We start from the raw sequence: 21235 nt of genomic DNA on the forward strand, positions 1-21235 counted from the left end.
TCCACTGATGAATTATTTTTTGCATAATTTCAGGGATGCAAAATGGTTTGTGAGCATCTGCTCTGGATTTGAAAGTGCTTTACTGTAATTTTTCCTTTCTCAATACTATATACACTTGATGTTTTGAATTCCTTCTTTACTTTTCGCTTCTGAATCAGTTACTTGTAATTGCCAACAGTTACCACAGTCTGTTCCAAGTGTTCAGCAGAAGATTTTTTAGCTGAGTCCTCCACTCGTGGAACTTGGAGTCCAAATCCTTGAAATCCACTTTTGGGATTTCACAACTCTTTTCTACCCCACTTTGTTCAAATTGATGAGTGCATTAAGAACTTCTGCTTTAAATCCTTCACAGACAGCATTCTGGAATGCTGAATAAGATAATTTTTGTAAAGAAGTTTGTCATTATAATAACTTTACTCATAAAAGGTATTGGAAAGCAACTAAGTTCTGAAGATAGCAAGGGCATTAAAATGTAGCCTTCTTCACTCTGGCTTGCTCTTTCTGTGAAACCAAAATCTTTAGTTCGCACGGGATTTCTCCCATTCTTCCTTCTTGTTCTGTCACTAGGTAGTGACTCAAAAGCTCTGTCACTGTAGTTGCAGTAATTTAAATATTCCTATCCCAGCTCTGTTTCTCCCTTCTACCTCTCCAACCTGCAGCACAAGTGCACATGGTGCCAGCTGCTGCAGTTTGCTCTCAGATGTATTAGCAAAAAACCCTTTCGTCTTGGAGAGAGATAATATCTTCAGCTGCTAAAGGAACCAAGGTCAAACTGTGTCTTCCATTCCCACTGTTACATTTCTTGCATGAACTTCAGCCCCTTTCTGCTATAGTCCTGTGTATGAAGCTCACTGTTTTAGAGGTCAGTGAGTTAGAGGGGAAGAGACAATGTAAAGTGCTTAATGGCTTTTCCCCGGTAGCCTTTCACGAAGGTGTCAAGTGCCATTCCTAGATGGGACACCACTCTGGAATACAGTGTAACAACATGTCTTACAGCATGATCAGAATTACATTCAGTACATGATACTGAATGGAGTCCACATTTTTCTTAAAACTTTATCCCACCCTAACACACTGTGTTGTAATTTGAATGGAAGGATAAGATAAGGGTATCATTAAAGCCGAAGGAGAAGTCGCAGTAGTTATGAGGTGACTTACAGTACTGCTTAGCATTTTGAGTCCATCTGAACAGATAAGAGCCTTCAAATAAAAGTAAAACTAGCACAACAATTTGAATATAAGACATAAATGAGAGAGAGGAGAAAAAGATAACCTTCAGACTTTGGCACAACTTAGAACTTTCTAAATAGACGTATCACTGTCTTGGGTCTGCATTTACCTGATAGCAGTGTTTGAATATCAGATAGGTAAGCTTCTGGAGAACTATATTACAAATATCAGTATTTCATGTGTTGGCTCTGATGGAAAATATAACATGGTATAATTTCCAAAGTAGTGCTTTATGTTTCAAGGCACTATAAATTTCTTAAGGTCTGTGAAGCTATTTGAATTATCTTGCAACTTTCTTTAGCTTTGTAGATTGCTGAGGATGTAACTGGTCAATTAATGTCAATTCAGGAAGGTACTCTTGAGTTAACTTCCATAAATAAAAACAACCAACCAACCCAAATCAGTATTTTAGCATTTTTTTTGACTTTCTGGGGCATAATCACATCCCATCAGGTTGCTGTGACTCAATAGCAGTTTTAGCTACTGTGTAACTGTGGAAAAAATTACTGGAAAAGAAGAATATGGATTGAAACATGCACAGTCAGCAAGTTGAGGCAAGAAGGTTTTTGCAAAGCTTTTTGACTGCTTTGCAGAGAACTAAATCAGGAAAGAATCAAGAGAAATTCCAGGAGCAGAATTGTATGTGTGAGTGACGAGAATAAGGTGCATTGGCATGTATTTTTCCCTCTCCATACTATTACTCTAACACAGGTTAGATTTACCCATTCCTCTTCTAAAGCACTTCTTCGTGTTCCTCTTCCCAGAACCACACAGTATTGTTGTTAACAGACTCTAAACCATTACCCAGAAACCCAGTGTTACTTTTGTTCTCCTAAGATTTGTCATAATATGTCAAGCTGGTTGCTCTACATGCATATATGAAGCATGTTACCACACCTTCTTTTTCTGCTCCAGATGCTGGCAGTGGAATGAGAAGCTGCATGCCCATTTTCTCCTCCATTTTCACTTTGAATAAGACAGCAAGGAGAAAATGAAATAATGACTTTGGGACGTTACTAGGGATGAGCCCCCAAAACTTTGTTTCTGTTCAGCCCAGCAACTGTTTTACCACTGGGAGGACTAGCAGCTGCAGCAGCTCATCAATTGGTCAAAACAGCCTTTTACACTTCTTTTCACTGTCTTTTCAAGTAACTCTTTTGGGTTTGTCTTTTAAGAGGAAAATTTGCTTAAGCTTATAAACACACTCTTTGGTTTGCCTGTTCTGGGCTAGATGTGGCATATAGGCCAGCAGTAAAAAAAAAAACAATTAACCTTTTATCAGAGTAACAGGGTAGCTCAAGGGACTGGTACCATTAAAGGTATGCTGCCGCCTTACACTTAAAGGTTTGAACAATTTATTTCACAAAAATCCACAAGCAGTGTTAGATCATCTGTTCTTTTACAGGGAAATTTTATTTTGGAGAGCTTTGTCCTGCTTGTAAAGAATATTTCAAATAGGTCTTGACCCTTTTCTAAAAGGTAATAAATTATACATATTCTTCACAAACATGCAAGAGTAATTTCTGGGCATACTGCCATTCATCCTCCTGGGGAATTATAGTAAGAGAGAACAAATATTGATTAATCAATTAGAATTGATTAACCCAAAGGAAGATGAAAGAAAGCATAATGCAGCTGTGTTTTATGACTAGTAGAATAATGCTTTTATGTTCTTTAAAATTTGTGGTGAAGTAATAGGAATACACATACAGAAGTGTGAGTCCAGAATATCTGAACATGTTATGTTAATACTGTGCCCTCCTAGATGGCACAAAACTCTGCGAACTCGTGGGTTCCCAAACAACTGCACTTGGTCCTCTCTTTTTTCCCTAATACAAAATTAGTGCTTCTGTCACTCAAAAAAGTTCCTATTCTGAAGAAGTGTTTACATGCTTCACACTTTAGAATGAAAAAAAAAAATCCATTGTACGAGTATGTAAATAAATGTTATATATACATTCAAATTTCAAAGAATATAAACTTTCTTAAAGAGATGCTTTATTATATTTGAGAGAAATATATTAAGATTGTGAAATTGTAGCATAACTCACAAAGATTGCACAATACACGTTTAATACTTCAGATTCTTTATAAATTTTATTTCTGTAGAAAAGTTTATCGTGTTTTTCAAGTATTATTCTTTAGAATATTGATTACCAGATTGCCGCAGCATAACACATAGGAGATTTACAAACACCGATATAAAAAACCTTCCTGTTTTCATTTCCTATATATTTTTTAAAAGCCAGAACATCCTTTTAAAGCTTTCAGATATCACCATTTTACAAAATACCAGAATTATGTGGTATTCTGTGTATGATAACAGATCTACTTTTTAATTCTAAAATTGCCCGGATATATCCTTTCAAAGTAACTGTGGAGGGTGCCAGTAAATTGAGCCTCAGTCTAACAGAGAATCAAAAGGATTCATGCAGAGCAAGCCAAGCAAGCCGGTTTTGTAGTTCTAACAGTAAAAGCAAAAAACCATATGCCTGTTTTAGTTACTGCAGTTCCTCTCTCTTAATTTTACATAGAAAGCTTTGGGAAAGGGTACAGTTTTCTTTTAAGTGAGTTACAATTTATTTAGAAAGTTAAATACATGTGTAGTATGTCAGTGGATAATAGGCAGCTCTCAAATGTATGTAAATACCTTCAAGTGTTTAAAACATTTTTTTAAAAAGGAATTGTACTTGTGAATTCTACTCTGTTACCTTTAAAAAGTCATGGGTCTACCTACCAAAAAAGTTGTTTTCACAATTGTGATTCATGAGATTGAAAATGTTTTAACCTGAAATCTGAGATGAAACATGCTGTATGTGTAATTCCTTCAGTACTGCAAATAACGATCTTTCCAGTTTAGTCCTTTTTCCAAGATGTCTTTGGAATACTTTCATTTCCAAGGATCAGGGTCCATATACCATAATACATTGCTTGCATTTAGAGGACAAACATATTCTATAGCCTTCTGTAATGTGTGGAACGTTCTAGAAGTTCTTACTTGTTTTTGAATGGCAGCCAAGGGCTGTTGGTTAGGGAACCAGTTTTCCAATTCAAATGCAAAGCAAGGGGAAGGGAATGTGCTGCTTCAAATGCTTTAGAAAACTAACTCATAATAGGTCAGTTTTGCAAATTCTGAGGGAGTTGCTTTGAGTTTACATAGGGAGAACTGAAAAGACCAAAGTACTATTACCTATTAATTTAAGCATGAAAGTTTTTAAAGGGCAACTCCTGTACCTAATTTTCAGTCTTTCTCAATGGCACCCACACACCTTTTTCTCATTCTCTGAAGTGAACTATAATCCATTCACTGTTAGTAAAAGGATCCTTCTTTTTGCAACTACATACCTTTCTATACTAAAAAAAGGTACTAAATTGAGACAGTGAAATGATTCCTTGCTGGGCTAGTTAGGCTGCATGATGTATTTTACCATGATCAGCTGTACCATCTAATTTTATTTGTCTAAAACTAATGTGAGTTATAGTAGATCTCTGTCATCAGTGTAAGGAAAGAAGGAACTCGAGAGAATGATTTTGAGCTATCAAGTATATTAGCTTTCCCCATGGGAAAGACTGTAGAGGACTGGCTTAGGCTAGTCTTGTTTGGAAAGGCAAATGCCATGTTTCAGTGGCTGGGAATGCTATGAATTGAACCATTGTAAATCATAGGTGGACCTAAATTTGCAGGATTTTCTTTATTGTCGTTTTCTCTAGAGCCCTCTTGTTCCAGTATGATATGTACGTAATGAGGTTCAACAAGTAGAGAATAATTTTGTTGTCAGAATTTCAGGCATATTGTTTGATAAACTAAAAATAAAATTTAGATTATTGAATTTTATCTTTTCATTAATACACAAAGAGCTGTGTTTGTTTTTTTCAGATATGAATAGTTGTTTTAGCTGATTTACACCAAACAAGACAAATCATCTTATTAGAGTTCTGTTTCTACTGGATGGGCATCATTCAGATGATGATGTTTTCTTAGTCTGTTAACATCTCTCTCTAAATATTTGTATGCCATTCAAATTAGTTTTATAGCCTTTTGTAAACCTGCTTCCCAGTGACTCCAGCATTTATTTCCTCAAGCCAAGCACTGCAGCCCTTTATGGTTACATCCACGCTACCATTGTGAGGGAATTTTTTAATTTAGATTTTCAAAATATTTTGCAATCAATTAAAAAATAGTTCTAGCACAAAATCAGGAAGGTGTTATTGTTCACAATAAGGGATAGAGGTTTTTTTTTCTTTTAACTGCATTATATTGCACAGTTGTGAAATTGTGTCTTTGGATGCTTATGAGCAATTCATATCGCAGATATATTGCAGATCTATGTTATCATTGGCAGGAATAAGAAGGGAAGCTGGGCTCTGGATGCTGGAAGAGGAAAAAGCTAACACTGACTACTAAGTAAAACTCTCTGATTGATCCACACATTTTAATAGCATGAATAATTTCCATCCATGAACATCTTTTTATCAGCATATTGTGAGGCTGGCCAGTTACTTCATTTGAACAGTAATATTTTAAAAGCAGATGGTAATTTCTTTTCTTTGTCTGTTCTTTTAAATAGGAACAGATGTCTCAGGTGTTAGATGCAATGTTTGAAAAACTGGTTGAAGGAGGGGAACATGTCATTGATCAAGGGGATGATGGTGACAACTTCTACGTCATTGACAGGTGAATTGCTGTGTCGCCTTACAGCACAAAGTATTATGCAAAAAGCTGTTGAGAAAACCCTGCTTTTCTATGTAGTTGTATTTAACTCTTACATATGTTTGTATGGGCAAAATTTAAAAAGAACATATCTGAACCAGTACAGCTCTATCTGGCTTACAGAGAGAGGTTTCTGAAAAGAGGCAGATTTTTCATATGGAAATATGTCCCCCTCTTCTTTATGTGCTGCTAGATCCCAAAGGTTGAAGCTTTTGGAAGGGTGGGCTTGTATTTTTTTAGCTTTTGGTCATCTCTGAAGTGGTCATGCAGTAGGACTAGATGATTACTGTAGGTCCCTTCTAACTAAACTGTTCAATCAGAAGATTGCAGAGGTGTGTCAGGATTCTTTGCTGAAGAGTCAGTGTTTTTTCAGCTTTGTGAGGTTAGAGTTTGTCATGCCCAAAAAGCTTCAGGACCTTCACAGTATTCTGTCAGGCTTGCAGTTTTTAGGTACAGTGAATCACCTCAAAGTCCCTTATCAATGAACTTAGTGTACAGATTTTTTCCCATTACATTTACATGATTTACCAAAATGGACCATACAAATATGCAGTGCTGAACAGAATGGTGGCTCAGTATGATTAGGGATGGCTATGTCACGTTTCACAAGATAATAGATTTTACTGCATTTCCAAAGCAAAAAAAAGTTACTAATTTAATGATGGGGAGAAATGTACAATAGCTTAGATAAATACTTAATTTTATTTCATAATGTAATATTGCTTTTCATACACATTCCTTTTGTTTCTTGCTTCTTTACATTATAAATTACTACTTTAAAGTATTTTAAATGTTAAATAACTTGTATTATTATTTCAGTGATCATAGCATAGCAATTTTTTGCAAAAACTTGTTATATTTGTAGTTTGTGTATTTAGAATTAAGAAATAGATACTAAGTTAGACGTTAATTTAGACCTTAGTTTTTAATAAGGTCTGGTGATCAATAGATCATTGTACATCAAGTCAATTTTAAACTGAGATACTGCAAAAAACAATAATTCTATTTTTCCCTTTAAAAAGGAAGTACTTTTATTCAGGAAAGTCATTGAGATGTCTCTTGCAAAATGTTTAATACAAAGCAAATGTATGTTTCATGTGCTTATATTTGGATTTGGTGGCATAAAAAAAACACAACTAGAGGCTGCTTAGAAAAGACCAGGACTGGATGCTACTCACTGTGTTTATGTATGTTATTAACAGAGGTACATACGATATTTATGTAAAATGCGATGGTGTTGGGAGGTGTGTTGGAACCTATGATAACCGAGGAAGTTTTGGTGAGTTGGCCTTAATGTACAATACACCCAGAGCAGCTACAATTATAGCTACTTCTCCTGGTGCCATCTGGGGTTTGGTAAGTGAAATACTTAAGATATTATTTGTTTTAATTATGTAAGTTGCCCTAGGATGCTACATTAGTATTTTAAAAATTAATTATAATTTCAGAAAGTTTTAATATTAAAAATCCTGAAAACTCTCAACACAATACTGTCTTTTTCCAGAATTTGCAGAAGCAAACCTGAGGCTTAAGGAAACACTGAGTTTTTAAAAAATAATTTTGTTTTATTCTAATGATAGTTTCCTGAATTGCAAACCACTTGACAATTACTTAGATGAATTTATTAAATGTTTTCCCACATTGTGATAGGAGGTGCCTTTGGTTCCAGAGTAAAATTCAAATACGAGGTTATTTATCAGTGTTATACTATCAGGATCTTTGAAAACAGTAAAAAATTCAACAAAATAGTAAAACTGGGATAGCCATCTTCTTCACGATGTAGAGTATCTATCTAATGACTGATCCCAAGGTAACATTTTCCTGTTGAAGCAAAATACATCTCTTTCAACCAACTTAGGGATCATGGCAGGGTTTAGGACAATATGAGAATGACTTTAAATTGGATTGGGTTGTATTGGCAAGCAGGTCCCACCTGTATCAGTGAAGGGTTGCAAAGCATTTCAGCTCTGTCTGTCACCAGGACATAGTCATAATGGAGTTAAGAGAAGGAGAAACGGTATACACTTTTTTCCATCTGTCTGCTTCATTGGAATTGCCAAATACTAAGGACTGCCCAGTTGGCTGTTTAGGGTGGCAGTGAGTCTTGTTCTGCTGAAATAGCAGAAAGTGGACTGTGACCTAAGACCCAGACCCATGTGTTTTGGTCTTGTTGGTATAATACTACAAAAACCTCCTTGAGTTTGTATCAGTACTTGCAAGACCTCAGGATAATGAATAAACTTAAATATCTTAAATTACTTACTCGGCGTTCATTGTGTGGCCAACCTGTTTTAAGGTGAACTCTCCACCCTCGCTATGTTAGCTCTCTATGTATTTGCCAGAGGGCAGAGAAGCTTTTAAAACACAATGTGAATCAGATCAGATTAACTTTACGAGCTCTTGATTGACCTCTAGAGGAATCTTTCTCAACTGACTGTATGGGGAGACCAGCCCACTGCTTTTATGGCTACAGAGTGACTAAAATTGGGTAATTTCAGCATTTTTAGGACGTATTCTGTTGTTAATGTCTTGGTTTCTGTGTTTACAGGACAGGGTAACGTTCCGAAGAATCATTGTAAAAAATAATGCCAAAAAGAGAAGAATGTATGAAAGTTTTATTGAGTCATTACCATTCCTTAAATCTTTAGAAGTAAGATTTCTATTGCATTATTTTAATGGCTATATCAGAGGTACCTGATAAGATTCTGCTTTTGTAGACTTTAAATTTGGAATTCAGATTTTGTTCGCAATTAAATTTTGCATGCTTTTGTTTTGGAGAGAGACTGTATACTTGATGTTTTAATTTTATTAAGATAAAGAACTATTGCAAATTTTTAATTTTTTTTGTTTGTTTTTTACTTCTATCTTCATTTTTATACACTTAATTTTACTAGCTATTAATAAAGTCAAACAATAACTTCGGATATTGTAAAATAATTTAATAGCCATAGTTTTCAAGGCATATTTTTCTGAAAATAGTTTTTGAAGACTTTGGATATATAGACTTATTACAAAAATGGAAGCTCTATCAAAACATTTAGCAGTTAAGGCTATAATACACCCTCTGGAACACTGCTCAGCAGTTCTTCCATTTTTAAGTTACTGTCAAAACAAGAAAATAAAGATACACTACTTTGCAAAGATTTGGAAAAAGAAAGAGGGCTTTCTAAATATAAGATAATGTTAATCAAATATTTCTTACATTTTATTTTTTAACATTAAGGTATCTGAGCGCTTAAAAGTGGTTGATGTGATTGGCACCAAAGTGTACAAAGATGGAGAACAAATCATTGCTCAGGTAAGGTTTATTTATAGTTACATTTTTTCTTTTCCAAAAGGTAGCAATGAGCATGTTATCTATAGGTGATACATACTTTTAAACCAGGTTTTATTACTCAGATGAAACAAACAAAAAAGCTCCCATCTAAGAGAGGTGATTATTTTGTTACAGAAGATAATTTTTCACTTACAGCACTTTAAAAAATATCCCTATTTGTTGGTATGAATAAGGGAGTCAACATTTTTGGAGTATACTTAAGAATTCATACTATATAAAAGGAATTATTGCTTCCAATAAAGAACACTAAAAACTTACCTTGTTTTTCTTGTTGAAATATGATAATCTGTTGATGAAGAATGCAGAGGTAAATTCTTCAGGGTAGGCAACTGGGACTGTCTTTCCCAAGAATAATTACTGCATAGCTCTCGGAGGCTTTTTGTACTGAAAACTCTGTAAGGGAAATAATTTAGAAGGAATACAAGATGGAGAAACAGGAATAAGTATCCTAAAATCTTCCATAACATTGTTTTTCTCTGCTTTCTGTATGAGGCACAGTCAGCTATGTCTTCTTATGAACAGGCCTTGATGTCAGTTCTGTATAGATGCTTTGATTATTACATGCCTAGTGTATGGTTTTCACGTTAAAAGTGATTTCTTTTGCAACAGGTATCAGAAGGATAAGTTTCAAGGCATTGGCTGGAAATATTTTAAATGTTACTATGAAACTAAAAAAGGAAATTTTTTGCTTTATCTTCCTCTACTTTGAGGGTTACTAGAACAGGCTGGCCAGAGAGGCTGTGGCATCTTCTTCTCTTGAGACTTTCAAAACCTGCCTTGACGTGTTCCTGTGCAACCTCATCTAGGCTTACCTTATGTTATAAATGGTATTGGACTAGATGATCTCCAAAGTTTTCTTCCAACCTCTTCGATCCTGTCATTCTGTAAATTTCATATTTCCTTTACTCACTTTTTATTTTTTCCTTCTACAGGGTGACTTGGCTGACTCTTTCTTCATCGTAGAATCTGGAGAAGTAAGGATTATAATGACAAGGAAGGTAAACATCTGTAAAACACAGAATTTTATTTAAAAAAAAAATCTTGATGTATTCTAAGAGTTAAACAATAATGCTATCATTGTTAATTTTGCTTATGCAATCCTGAACTCAGCAAATCTATCATTCTCTGTCTTCTTTCTCTTTCTTTTGTTGTTGTTGTTGTTTGTCGTTTTTTTTTGTATATGATATTTCAGGGTAAACAAGATGTAGAAGAGAATGGAGCAGTTGAAATAGCTCGATGCTCAAGAGGACAATATTTTGGAGAACTTGCTCTCGTAACTAACAAACCACGAGCTGCTTCAGCATTTGCTCTTGGCACTGTCAAATGTTTAGGTATTTTATATGTATAATAATAATATTTTATATCTCCTATATAATGATATGTAATCTATCTGTTTGTTTTTATTGGGAACTCTTGTCTTTCTCTAAAATATAAGATTTATCTCTCCAGGGGATGGGGCCTCAACCCTTAAGACTGTTTAAGTACATAATCTATTACTGTGCAGAACTATTTACATTATCTGCATGGAAGTAAAAATTGTTTCAGGACAGTATAGAGAGTATTGCTGCAAACCGTTTATAGGTATCAGATAAATGCCTAATACTCTGTAGAAAGGTAAAGTATTTCTTTTCTCAGTAGACTGACTCTCATCCAAGAAATAACTGTGGTAAAAATCCTATCCTGTTTTACCATGACTTAAGCTTTAACAAATTCTATGTCTTCACTGACTGTTAATGTAATGATTCTGTCACACTGTAGTCTCAGGCACAGAAAAAGCAAAGACCATAGCGGTTGTGCTCATAGACAACCCTTTACATCCATTGCTTTTCATGCTCTGATATTTAGCTCCTGACTATTTGTATCTAATTGTGGGAAAACTGCAAAGATAGATTTGTCATTCTTGAATGATATCGTTTGATTACCAAGCCAGTAACCAAAATGTTTCTCACTTACTTGTAAAGGTATTATTTTTTAACATCTTTATCCCCAAACACACATTGATGATCAGGCACTAAAGTTGATAGAGAGGAAAGAGGCAGTGGTGAGGAAAAGTATCATTACCCAGTATGCATAAGTCACTCGTATCTCTGGCACTTCCAGAATAGCAGCGATATGGAGCTTTTCTCAGGAGTCAAGAGACTACAGGCCACCAGGTTGGAAGTTGCTTGACATACAAAGTTTTCTCCCTGGCCTACTGGCTAGGGTTATAGAGGATAACGTTATGTATTTGGGCACAGAAAGTGCTCTACAGTCAGCTACACATTGATAGTGCATCTGAGTTTCTGACTCCAACTTTTTTATATTTGCTGGGAAATAAGTACCTATTACAATTTCCACTGTGGATGGAAACAAGTAAGAAAAGCAAGGAAGAATGCTGAGTCAGACCCCATAATACAGCCAAAAACATCAGCAAAAGATGAGTTTTTGTGAAGTCTCAAGGGTGTTAAAACTGTATTCTGTGGAGGAATCCAGGCCTCTCCAGACTTCAGCAGCATCTCTTGGGTGACAGAGATCTTATTCTGAAAATATTGTCATATTAAGAAGTGCAACAAATTCTAAGTTTATTTATGAAGTTTCAAGACATCAATGTTTTGATTGATCTTAGTTTTGCTATGGTAAGTGATTCTCTTCTGAGGAAAGTATATCGCCTCAGTAATATTCTGTCCTATTATTATTTAAAATTGTACATTGGAATGTCGTAAGTACCAAGATAGCGTCTGCAACTGACAAGCGCGTAATATTCTTTCTCTTTCTCCCTCCTTTATCTTAGTTATGGATGTGCAGGCGTTTGAAAGGCTTTTGGGACCTTGTAAGGAAATTCTGAAAAGAAACATTGCCAACTATGAAGAACAGCTAGTTGCTCTCTTTGGATCAAACATGGACATTGCTGATTCCAGTGCATGAACTAAACATTGGAGCAACCAGATCTATTATGAGAATATAGCACAGTAGTGGTTAGTCCACTGGGAAATTGTCTCTCTTACTATAGATGCCAAGCATTTTCTGTGATTTTAAGAGTTGGTTTGGGTTTTGGGTTGTGGTTTTTTTTTTTTTTGTTTGTTTGTTTTTTTTTTTTTACTTACTACAGTGGAAATACTAGTAAACAAATCAGAAATTTAATAAATTATGGGTCCCATTTTCAAAAGGGTTTAGCATTGATGATTCCATCTGGCATGAAGGCAACTCTTCATAGCACAGCAGCTTTGAAAAATCAAGTCCTTTAACACAGCATATTTCCTTAAAGAGTAGATTTTTAAAAACACACATGCAATTAATTTGTTAAACCATCTTCTGTTCTTCAAAAAGATTATGACTTTTCTGGAAAGACTGTTAGTTTAAATGTGATATGTTGAAAGTATTAGTGCACACAAAGTGTTTATATGTATTAATACAAAAGAAATACAGTAGATGCTACTTTCTTATTATTAAATTTGTCATGATTTTATGTTGCATTTATCACAAAAGTAGTGAACCACAAAACTAATTGTAAGATAAAGCATGACAATGCGTTTTGTGTAATGTTCATCACCCAAATCTGATTTTTAACATTTTGTAATTTGCTTTAAAGTCCTCTTTGTTTAATATGTCATGTTTCAGCACGACATTGTAATATCTTATGCAATTTAGAGGACTTGTATATTTTTGCAATAAACAGCATTTTTTGTTAGCTACATGTATTCTCTACGGTCTAGAGTGAGGAGAGCTTACAAATTAACCTTAATGCTTTAAAAGCAGGGACATAGGTCATTGTCATGTTCTACCTAATCATACATAATCTATATTGTTTTCTTTCTCCTTTGTTTTATATTTATGCATTTTGTCTTCTCTATCTATACTTGTTCTCTAGTTGATTTTTTTTTTTTAGATTTCAACTTTTTTATCTCTTAAATCTTTTACCTATTTCAAATGAAACAATCTCTGTGCATCTCTTCTTGCAGTCAAATCTTAGTTACTGAAGTGATTGATATTGAAAGCCTTGCTGAGCTAAGCTTGTCCTTGGAAAAACCCTTATCAGGAAGTAAAAAACATTGTTAATTTGAAGTAATGGTCTCTCAAAAGCTTTGCCCAAGTCTGGAAAATATGTCATTGTTAAAGCTAACATCCGGCTTTCAAAAACATGTAGATCATCATAAAATAATATCTTTATAGTTGTAATAGCATGGGATAACTTCTGAGACTGATAAGAGAGAGTATCAGCTTAATTAGGAGCACAGGGATCACTGCTTACATTGGTCTGTGACTGGAAATTTTAGGCACAGTCCAATTTTAATACTGCTTACTGACTTTTGAGTACATGGAAAGCTAGTGCACATAATGGCAACTGGCAGCTGTTCTGCTAAACTGATACTACAAGAACGGTAGGAAGGCTGCTTCTGTCCTGTTTGAAACACCTTTCCTTCTTAGATAATTACTTTTCTAATGCAATATGTTTGTGTATGTTGACGTAATGATTATCCTATAGTTAGTGATATGTTCTGACAATCTATATAATCATACATGCATATGAAGTTATAATTACATAATACAATAACAACATATAATTTATATCATACAGTATGGTATGAATTATAAATTAGATTCCTAACAAAACCCAATCTGAGCAAAACTTTAAAAAGTCTTTTCTTTTTTTTTTTTTTTTTAATCTAGAAACCTGGTATGAATATTTGCAAATGTGATAACTTTCCTTTGTACTTTTGATTTATGGAAAAAAAGTGAAGCCTGTTACACTAGGAGGAAAAACCAGGTAACCAAAATCTGCACTCTTGTCATTCTGTATGCTTAATCTCTAAAGGCTACCTGTATTTTGCACTAGCTTGATATCATTAAGAAAAATGCTAGAAATTACTTGTACAGCAGTAAACAACAGTCAAGGCCATAAATGCCAGTCACAGTATTTTCAATATTGTTGGTTATATTTAAAGTTTCCTTATAATAAACAACACTTTTATATTAAAAAAACCCCAAAACTACGTTTATTGATACTGTTGTGTTTTAATTCCATTATCATAAAGTTACAAATTACCTATTTATATTTATTTATTAAAACACTAATAATTCTTCACACTTTCATAAGTGATGTTATGCATCTGCTTAGACAGATGATGAGAAGCTGGTGTGGGAATTGTCCTAGCTACTTTGAAGATTTGCTTGTAGTATACAGCAGAGAAAAAGCGGAGTGGAGTGACACATTGAAGATAAGCAGAGAATTTAGATTTTCTGAGTCCCAGAGTACAGCCTCATGGTGCAGCACTGTTACTGTGTTGTTCTTGGGGACTGGATGATTTCTGGAATTTTCTTGTTGGTAAATTCAGGAGGGTTTAACCAGCAGTAATAAATTGTCACTTTGGAAGTTTCATCCAAATCATTACATCTTTCATCAGTGAGCACTTGGGATTTCTCCTGAATCTCTTCATCTGTACACTTAAAACATGCCAGTCTTGATGCAAAAATCCGGTGAGTATTTTTCTTAAGAAGGAAATCATACCAAACAATTGATTTTTAATGACTTTTTAAAAAAAGGTAGATAAATTCTAATAGTTTTAAACAATATTATGTCATGTTTATGTTACAAGACTACCTGTGTCCATACTTACACTACCCAATGATTCTGTTATTAAAAAATTTTACTGTTCTTGTTAGTAGTCAGTTTGCTAAAGGAACAAGACTTTGGGAATTACTTGGCACATGTAAGTTTGTTTCTTCCCTCTCTCCCCAGCCTTACCAGCAATTTGTCATTCTGCAGATGATGTAAATGGTTTTGACAGATGGATAAGTTCTAAAAAGGGAGAGATTAAAAAAAAAAAAAGGAAAGCTCCAATGACTTGGTTGAAAAACATGCCCCACTAGGTAGGGAAAGAAAAGTCTGAGGAAAGTCCTGTAATGAAAGGCACCTACATGTTGAGAAGCAAAAGAGAATCCACATGGCAGCAAATATTTACAAATATTTAACTGTTGGGGAAAAAAAATTGACCACAGTCTTCAGTCAATCACAAGACACAAACCCTGAGTAAGGGAGCTTTCTTGGTCGTAGTGCTGATAATGTAATTTAAAACATGTCACTTCTTTGTGCTTCATGAAATTTCATTTAAGTTCATCTGGAATAAACACTTCTGAAATCATTCCCTTCTGGATCTTCTGTGGAATTCTTGGAACAAAGCTTTGAAAAGCATTGTGAAACCATCTGCAATCTAAAACATTGTCACTCCATCTTTCTTCCTTGTGTTTTCTTTTGTATTCAGTAAAGACTGTTCTGGTCCTTGCTGGAAGTGTGGATTTGGTTTTAGTGGTTTTGTTTGATTCTGTTTTATATGTTTGGTGCTTTAAGCTTTCTGTAAGGTGCCTCTGACGTCACAATTTGTGTCATTTTATAATTTATGACAGTCTTTCCATGGCAGGCGTTATTGTTTTCCAATACCAAAAATTCCCAGATATGCAAAATCAGTATCTGCTCATCATCCTTCACTGACCTGGCATATCAGATTCCTAGACTTTTTTTAGATGCTTACTGCATCTCATAGCTTTTGTGGAACAGAGTGCTTTGCTGAATGCCAGTTAGCCACAGCATGGGCATTCTTTTATGCTCTTGCTAAAGTTTCTTTCCTAGTTCAAAGCTCTTTCTATCCATTCATACACGTGATGGTTATAGGTGTATTTTTTATTATTATTCTTTTATTTTAGTTTCTAGGATACTTTCCTGTGTCTGTAGTTCTCAAATAAGTATTGCTGCAGTTTTCTCTTGGAGGAATTGTCTCATTCTTTGCTGAGTGTGTACTGATCTGTGCTGCTGACTGTCTTAGAAAATTTAGGATCATTTTCAAATCATTCCAAGAGTTGCATTTCCGTCAGATACGTAACAAGGCTGTTTTCAAAATCTTAGTCTACGTTTTGACTCGGAAGGAGCCAAACAGGTTCAACACACTCACTTGATGGACTGAAGAGAAGCTGCATGGTCTTGGTAGGATATGAAAAAACTGAAGAAAACTGCATTTAAACATTGCCTCTTCCTTCACTCCATTTCCTTCTTCCCCTCTAAATTTATTCTGACAGCTAAGTGAAGAGCCAGTGGCAGTAGGGGGATGTAAAGGCAAGTGGAGTGACTGGCTGGGTGCAAGCTGGGATGCAGTAGTCTGTTTGATTGGGGCAGTGACACTCTCTTTCTCATCCTCTTTGTCCTGTCCCTGACCTTTCTACAATGGCAAACCAAGCTGAGCTGGAGTCTAATAATGGCATTGCCATGGACATGCAAATACCATGGTTAGGGTTGTGTTTCTTCCTTAGAACTGACATGGTGTATGTATGCACGAGGGAACAGGGAAAAGTCAAAGGCCAAACTTACATGAAAGAAACTGTGCCCGGATCAAACCATGTGAAAAACTCTGAGACTGGATTATGCTAGGCCAGTGTGACAGTATGCTCACTCAACCTTTTCTTATTGTGGTAAATCAAATTAGAATTACCTAAAAATATCATTGTGGTGTGGTATAAATACTGTGGCCACCTTCTTTGAAGGTATGGAATTACTTAAGCTGAGCCGCAGTGAAGTATTGGGATAGGATAATGCTCTGTGCAGGTGTCTGTGGAGGACTACTTCCTTAGCAGCCCAGTGAGCCTCTAGGACCTTGCCCCTCCACATCTCTGAAGATGCTGACAACTCAGTTGATAAATGTTTGATTTGGAAAAAGCCATCCAATTAAAAAACTAGAGTGCAGATGATTGTATTCCAGTGCCCAGGAATACTCCCTGACATTTTAATTTACCAGCTAGCATAGAAGGAACTTACAGATCACCTGTAGGTTTTTTTGACTTGTTTTTCTGCACACTTTGACCTGGGAAAGAGAGTTGCCCTTCTAGATCGTGTCTTGATGTGTCAGGTGGTCTTTCCTGATACTATTGTATTTTTTCATCTTGTTCTGTCTTTGTAGGTGATAAAAGTTTAGCTAAAACTGGAAGCTGTGTCGTAATGACATGAAATAAATTTCTCATTAATTCCTGACCTGTCTTGGAAGACACAAAAGACAAAAAGCCACCACCAATCTGGCCTGTTACTTATTCTGTTTCTCTCCATCTTGAACCACTGCAGGAAATGACTGAAGTTTCCCTTGTAACACTCAAAAAAAAAAAAAAATTTTCCTGGGAGCAACAAGTCCCCTGTTCCTCTGCTCTGCATTCCCAAGAGCATCCTTTCTGAAGAGATTAAAGAGGTGAAATATGGGCATGAGCATGCCCATGGGCATGAGTATTCTTGTGTAGGAAGGTGGAGAGAGCCAAACATCATTGCAGCTTGCTACAAAAGGCTGTGAAAAGAGGAAATGAGTACAAACAGCTTTAGGAGATAAAAACAGTCATTGTGAAGGGAGAAAACTGATGTGAGAGAAGCTGGCAGAATAGCTGCAGAACTGAAGCTGCAGAAGTGGAAGCTCTGATGAGCAGGGTTGCTCTGATGACTGGGGCGTATTTAGTTAATTGCTGAGGGTGGCTGTAGCAAAAAAAAAATATGCTGTATTTCAGAGAGTCAGCAGTAGCAGCTGTGTCATAAGGGCATGACAGGGCATTGGCTTTGGACAGGAGACGTTAAAAGTAGAGATAGACACAAAGTGAGTACATAGTTTACTAAGATGACTTTGTAATACGCTTTTTAAAAATCTACCTTGTGGTTTCTGGATGGAAATTCTAACAGGTTAATAGCTACCTTTTATTCTCTATATGTGTAGTCTTTCCTGCTTATTTTGTGCTTGTCGGTAGCATCCGTAATGTGATAAGACCTCAAAACTAAAACTTCTCAATCCCCACCTTATTTTCTACCAGAAGCAACTGAATCAGTAAAGCTGCCAACAACGTCTATGTTACACAGTGTTGTTTCATTCTCTGAGCACCACTCATTTTGGGCATGGAGTAAGGCAAGGCAGGGTATGTGGTGGAGGAGTAATTATTTAATTAGAGACTAGGCATACAGAGCAAGGACTGTGGCATTGAAATAATTATCAAATTCAGAAGATACATATTTGACTCCAACCAAGTGGGTTAGTAAGAAGCTTCAATACAGTTTTATGTGTCCTACTGCCATCTACTGCATGGATAACCTCTCCTTTTACTCATTTTCTGTAACATCCTCACTGAACATTAATTTACTGTATCCAAAGAAGAAAAGGTAGATTTGAAAATAAGAAAGCTGATTTTAGCACCTCAAAACAATTCAGACACACTCATCTTTACAAGATTTTAATCTCGGTTCTAGGTAGGATTTATATTTTTGTGCTTTCCAGGTATGTCACAGGTGGTGCGATATCAAGGCTCTAACTCAGCAATGGATTTACTTGTCTAGACCTGTATCTAGAATCTGGGCCCATTGGTGTGAGAGGACTGGGCTTCAAACCTAACATGCACAAGGTTTTAGCAAGAACTGTGAGCTTTCACATCTGATTTGGAAAAAAATGCTTTTCCTTTTGTGACGATAAAGTACCTAACAGGATGGAAATGTGCTCCATAACAAAGTACAATGAAACTTAGGCCAAAAGTCTTCAAAGAAAGAATGTGATGAGGCTCAAGACAGGATTTCCTATCTTCTCTAGGCTTGTTCTGGCCACTGCACTCTCCACCTTCCACCTTGCAGATCATGGAGCTTTCAGAAGAGTAAATTGTGAATTTTATCTTGCAAGTGGCTGTACCCACAAGCAAAGTAGCCTATCTGCAGAACAGTGATGTCTGTATACACAGGTCTTCTGCCAAGCCTTGATCTAGAAATGCAGCGTTCACAGTAACATTCTTTAAAAACTGAAGAAGCTTGGGTCTCTTTCCAAAGAGCCTTAAGGCTGTTTAGATAGATGTATAAGGGAGATCAAAAGAGAAAAGGGATGGGGAAGGAGGAACACAGCTTTAAAGTTAATATTATTGTGGTATAAAAAAGATGATTCATGGTTTACTAGTTTTCAATTTATTAGAAAATGTGGTTTAGAGGATGTCATGAAAGCTTACTTATATCAAGATGTATCAGTTAAGAAAAGCCTGAATTCTAAATAAAGGAAAAAATTTGAGCTTGTTGGATGTAGGTTTGGGCATTATTGGTTGGTATTATAATAAGCTGTCAAGTCATCAAATCTCAGCCTTAATTTTCAGCTTTTTCTTGGAGGCATTTGTTCAAATAATTCATGTGTTTACAAACTGGGAAAATTATCTCTGAAGGGTGGCTTTGTTATGTGATTAAGCGGAGAATTTTTTTAGTTAAATTCCATGGCACTGTTGTTTCTACTCTTTCTGTGTGTTTGTTTTAAACTAAACTTGCACATATATGTACGAAAAGTAGTAATTTCCAATTCATATTGCAGAAGACGCTGCATGTTTGTGAAAGTAATGCCTACAGATGGCAATGACTTTACTAACAGGCAAACTATTACTTCTTGGAAAGGCAAAATCTTAAACTGATGTGCTAAGCATACCGAGTATGTTTGGATGCTAAGTACAATTTCAGGGTGTGTAATTTCCTTTTTTTTTTTTTTTCCTTTTAAATTGCATTATGCTTGTAGATCTGTAAAAAACAATAAACCCAGCATCCCCTCTAGTGGCCACTACCCGTGCCTTTGATGAGGCACAGCTGGCAAAGAGCTCTAAATACGGATCCACTTCTACTTAAATTGTAATAGTTGTTGCTTTTTCGGCCCATTTTTCTTGCACAGCTGTGTTAGCATGCCTGTAAGCAAAACTGTTGCAGGTACCAAATTGCAACAAAAGCTATGATACAGGATTTAGGACACATTCGTGCGATTGTGATGATGTTGAAAACAGGACAAGGAAGAAATGCTTTTCTTGGAAAAATCCCAAGAGTTGCAAAATCTTGAAATCTCCCCGTTTCTAAAATCCTATTGATGACTGCATGTGTTTGCTTTGTATCGAATCTATTTTATGATGAGGGGTTGGCCTCAGGAGAGCAGGAGTCTGTTCTGCAGTTTTCCAGTAGGGAAATCTCAAAAGTATCTGTAGTCTAAACTCAGGTTCTTATTTTGGCAATAAACGTATGGAAACACTAATGGTCTGATAAACCAGCATGGAATTAAAGAACAAAGAAAGAGAAAACAAGAACAAAAAAATATCAAATCTTTTCCCTAACAACATTAATTTTGAACTAGAACTACCACCACTGTCATTTTATGAAACGAAAGTGGGGAAAGAGTGAGACCAAGCGCAGCTGCTGACTCATTCTCTGACCTTTAGCAACTTCCCTTAACCTCAGCACACCACAATCTTTATTTGGTGAAATGCGAGTAGGGCGCGTTTTGTAACAGCGTGCCGGAGCGCTAGTTAATGGTGGTAAATCACCAAAGGTACCAGGCACCCGGTGATCGTTACATGAGACCCAGTCACCATTTCCACGCTGACGCCGTGAGTCATCGGCTCCGACATCTCGGGGCCCGCTCCTCGCCTGCCTCGGCGGAGCTGCGGAAGCCAAAAAGCAGTCTCTTGCCGCAGGAGACCGGGACGGTCACTCCTCCGCGGCCCACCTCGTGGCAGCGCCAGGTCACGCAGCGTCTCTACGCTGCGGGGCGGGGGCTGACCAACTGCTAGCCTCACCACCGCCCGTCCCCCACAGCGCAGGCTCCACCAGCGGCGAGGGTACACGTGTCCCTGCGATTCTTGTTTACTATCAGGCGAAGGCCGCGCGGGGCATCCTGGGGGCTGTCGTCTTATCCCGGGGAAGCTGACACGCGGCGGCCGTTGCGAAGACTACAGCTCCCAGAATGGCTCTTAGCGAGCCAGAGGAGGCATTGGCCAATTGGGGCTCTGCCTGGGGGTGATTGACGTGCAGCGCGGTGCAATCCACCGACCAGGAGAGTCAAAACATGACCGCCCTTCGGGCGGATTCCTGATAAGCAGGCCAGACATCCAATAGGAAGCGCTCCTGCTTGAGCAACGTCGTCTTCGACCAGTCGGCGACGGAGCACCGCCATACTTGGGCGGGCCTTCAC

The 21235-nt window shown here is 36.6% G+C and overlaps 1 protein-coding gene across 2 annotated transcripts in view; it reads left to right on the forward strand.

Moving 5' to 3' along the window:
• PRKAR2B (protein kinase cAMP-dependent type II regulatory subunit beta) overlaps positions 1 to 12182 on the forward strand; it is a 69475-nt gene extending 57293 nt beyond the window's left edge. For both annotated transcript variants that reach the window (XM_054399614.1, XM_054399615.1), the window contains 7 exons: positions 5799 to 5905; positions 7144 to 7297; positions 8490 to 8591; positions 9165 to 9239; positions 10211 to 10276; positions 10471 to 10609; positions 12049 to 12182. In XM_054399614.1, coding sequence (XP_054255589.1) covers positions 5799 to 5905; positions 7144 to 7297; positions 8490 to 8591; positions 9165 to 9239; positions 10211 to 10276; positions 10471 to 10609; positions 12049 to 12182 — 777 coding nt within the window. The remainder of the gene's footprint in view (positions 1 to 5798; positions 5906 to 7143; positions 7298 to 8489; positions 8592 to 9164; positions 9240 to 10210; positions 10277 to 10470; positions 10610 to 12048) is intronic.
• The last annotated feature ends 9053 nt before the right edge of the window (positions 12183 to 21235 follow it).

This window comes from Indicator indicator, chromosome 3, assembly GCF_027791375.1.
Source record: "Indicator indicator isolate 239-I01 chromosome 3, UM_Iind_1.1, whole genome shotgun sequence".
In the NCBI taxonomy this organism is placed as follows: domain Eukaryota; kingdom Metazoa; phylum Chordata; class Aves; order Piciformes; family Indicatoridae; genus Indicator; species Indicator indicator.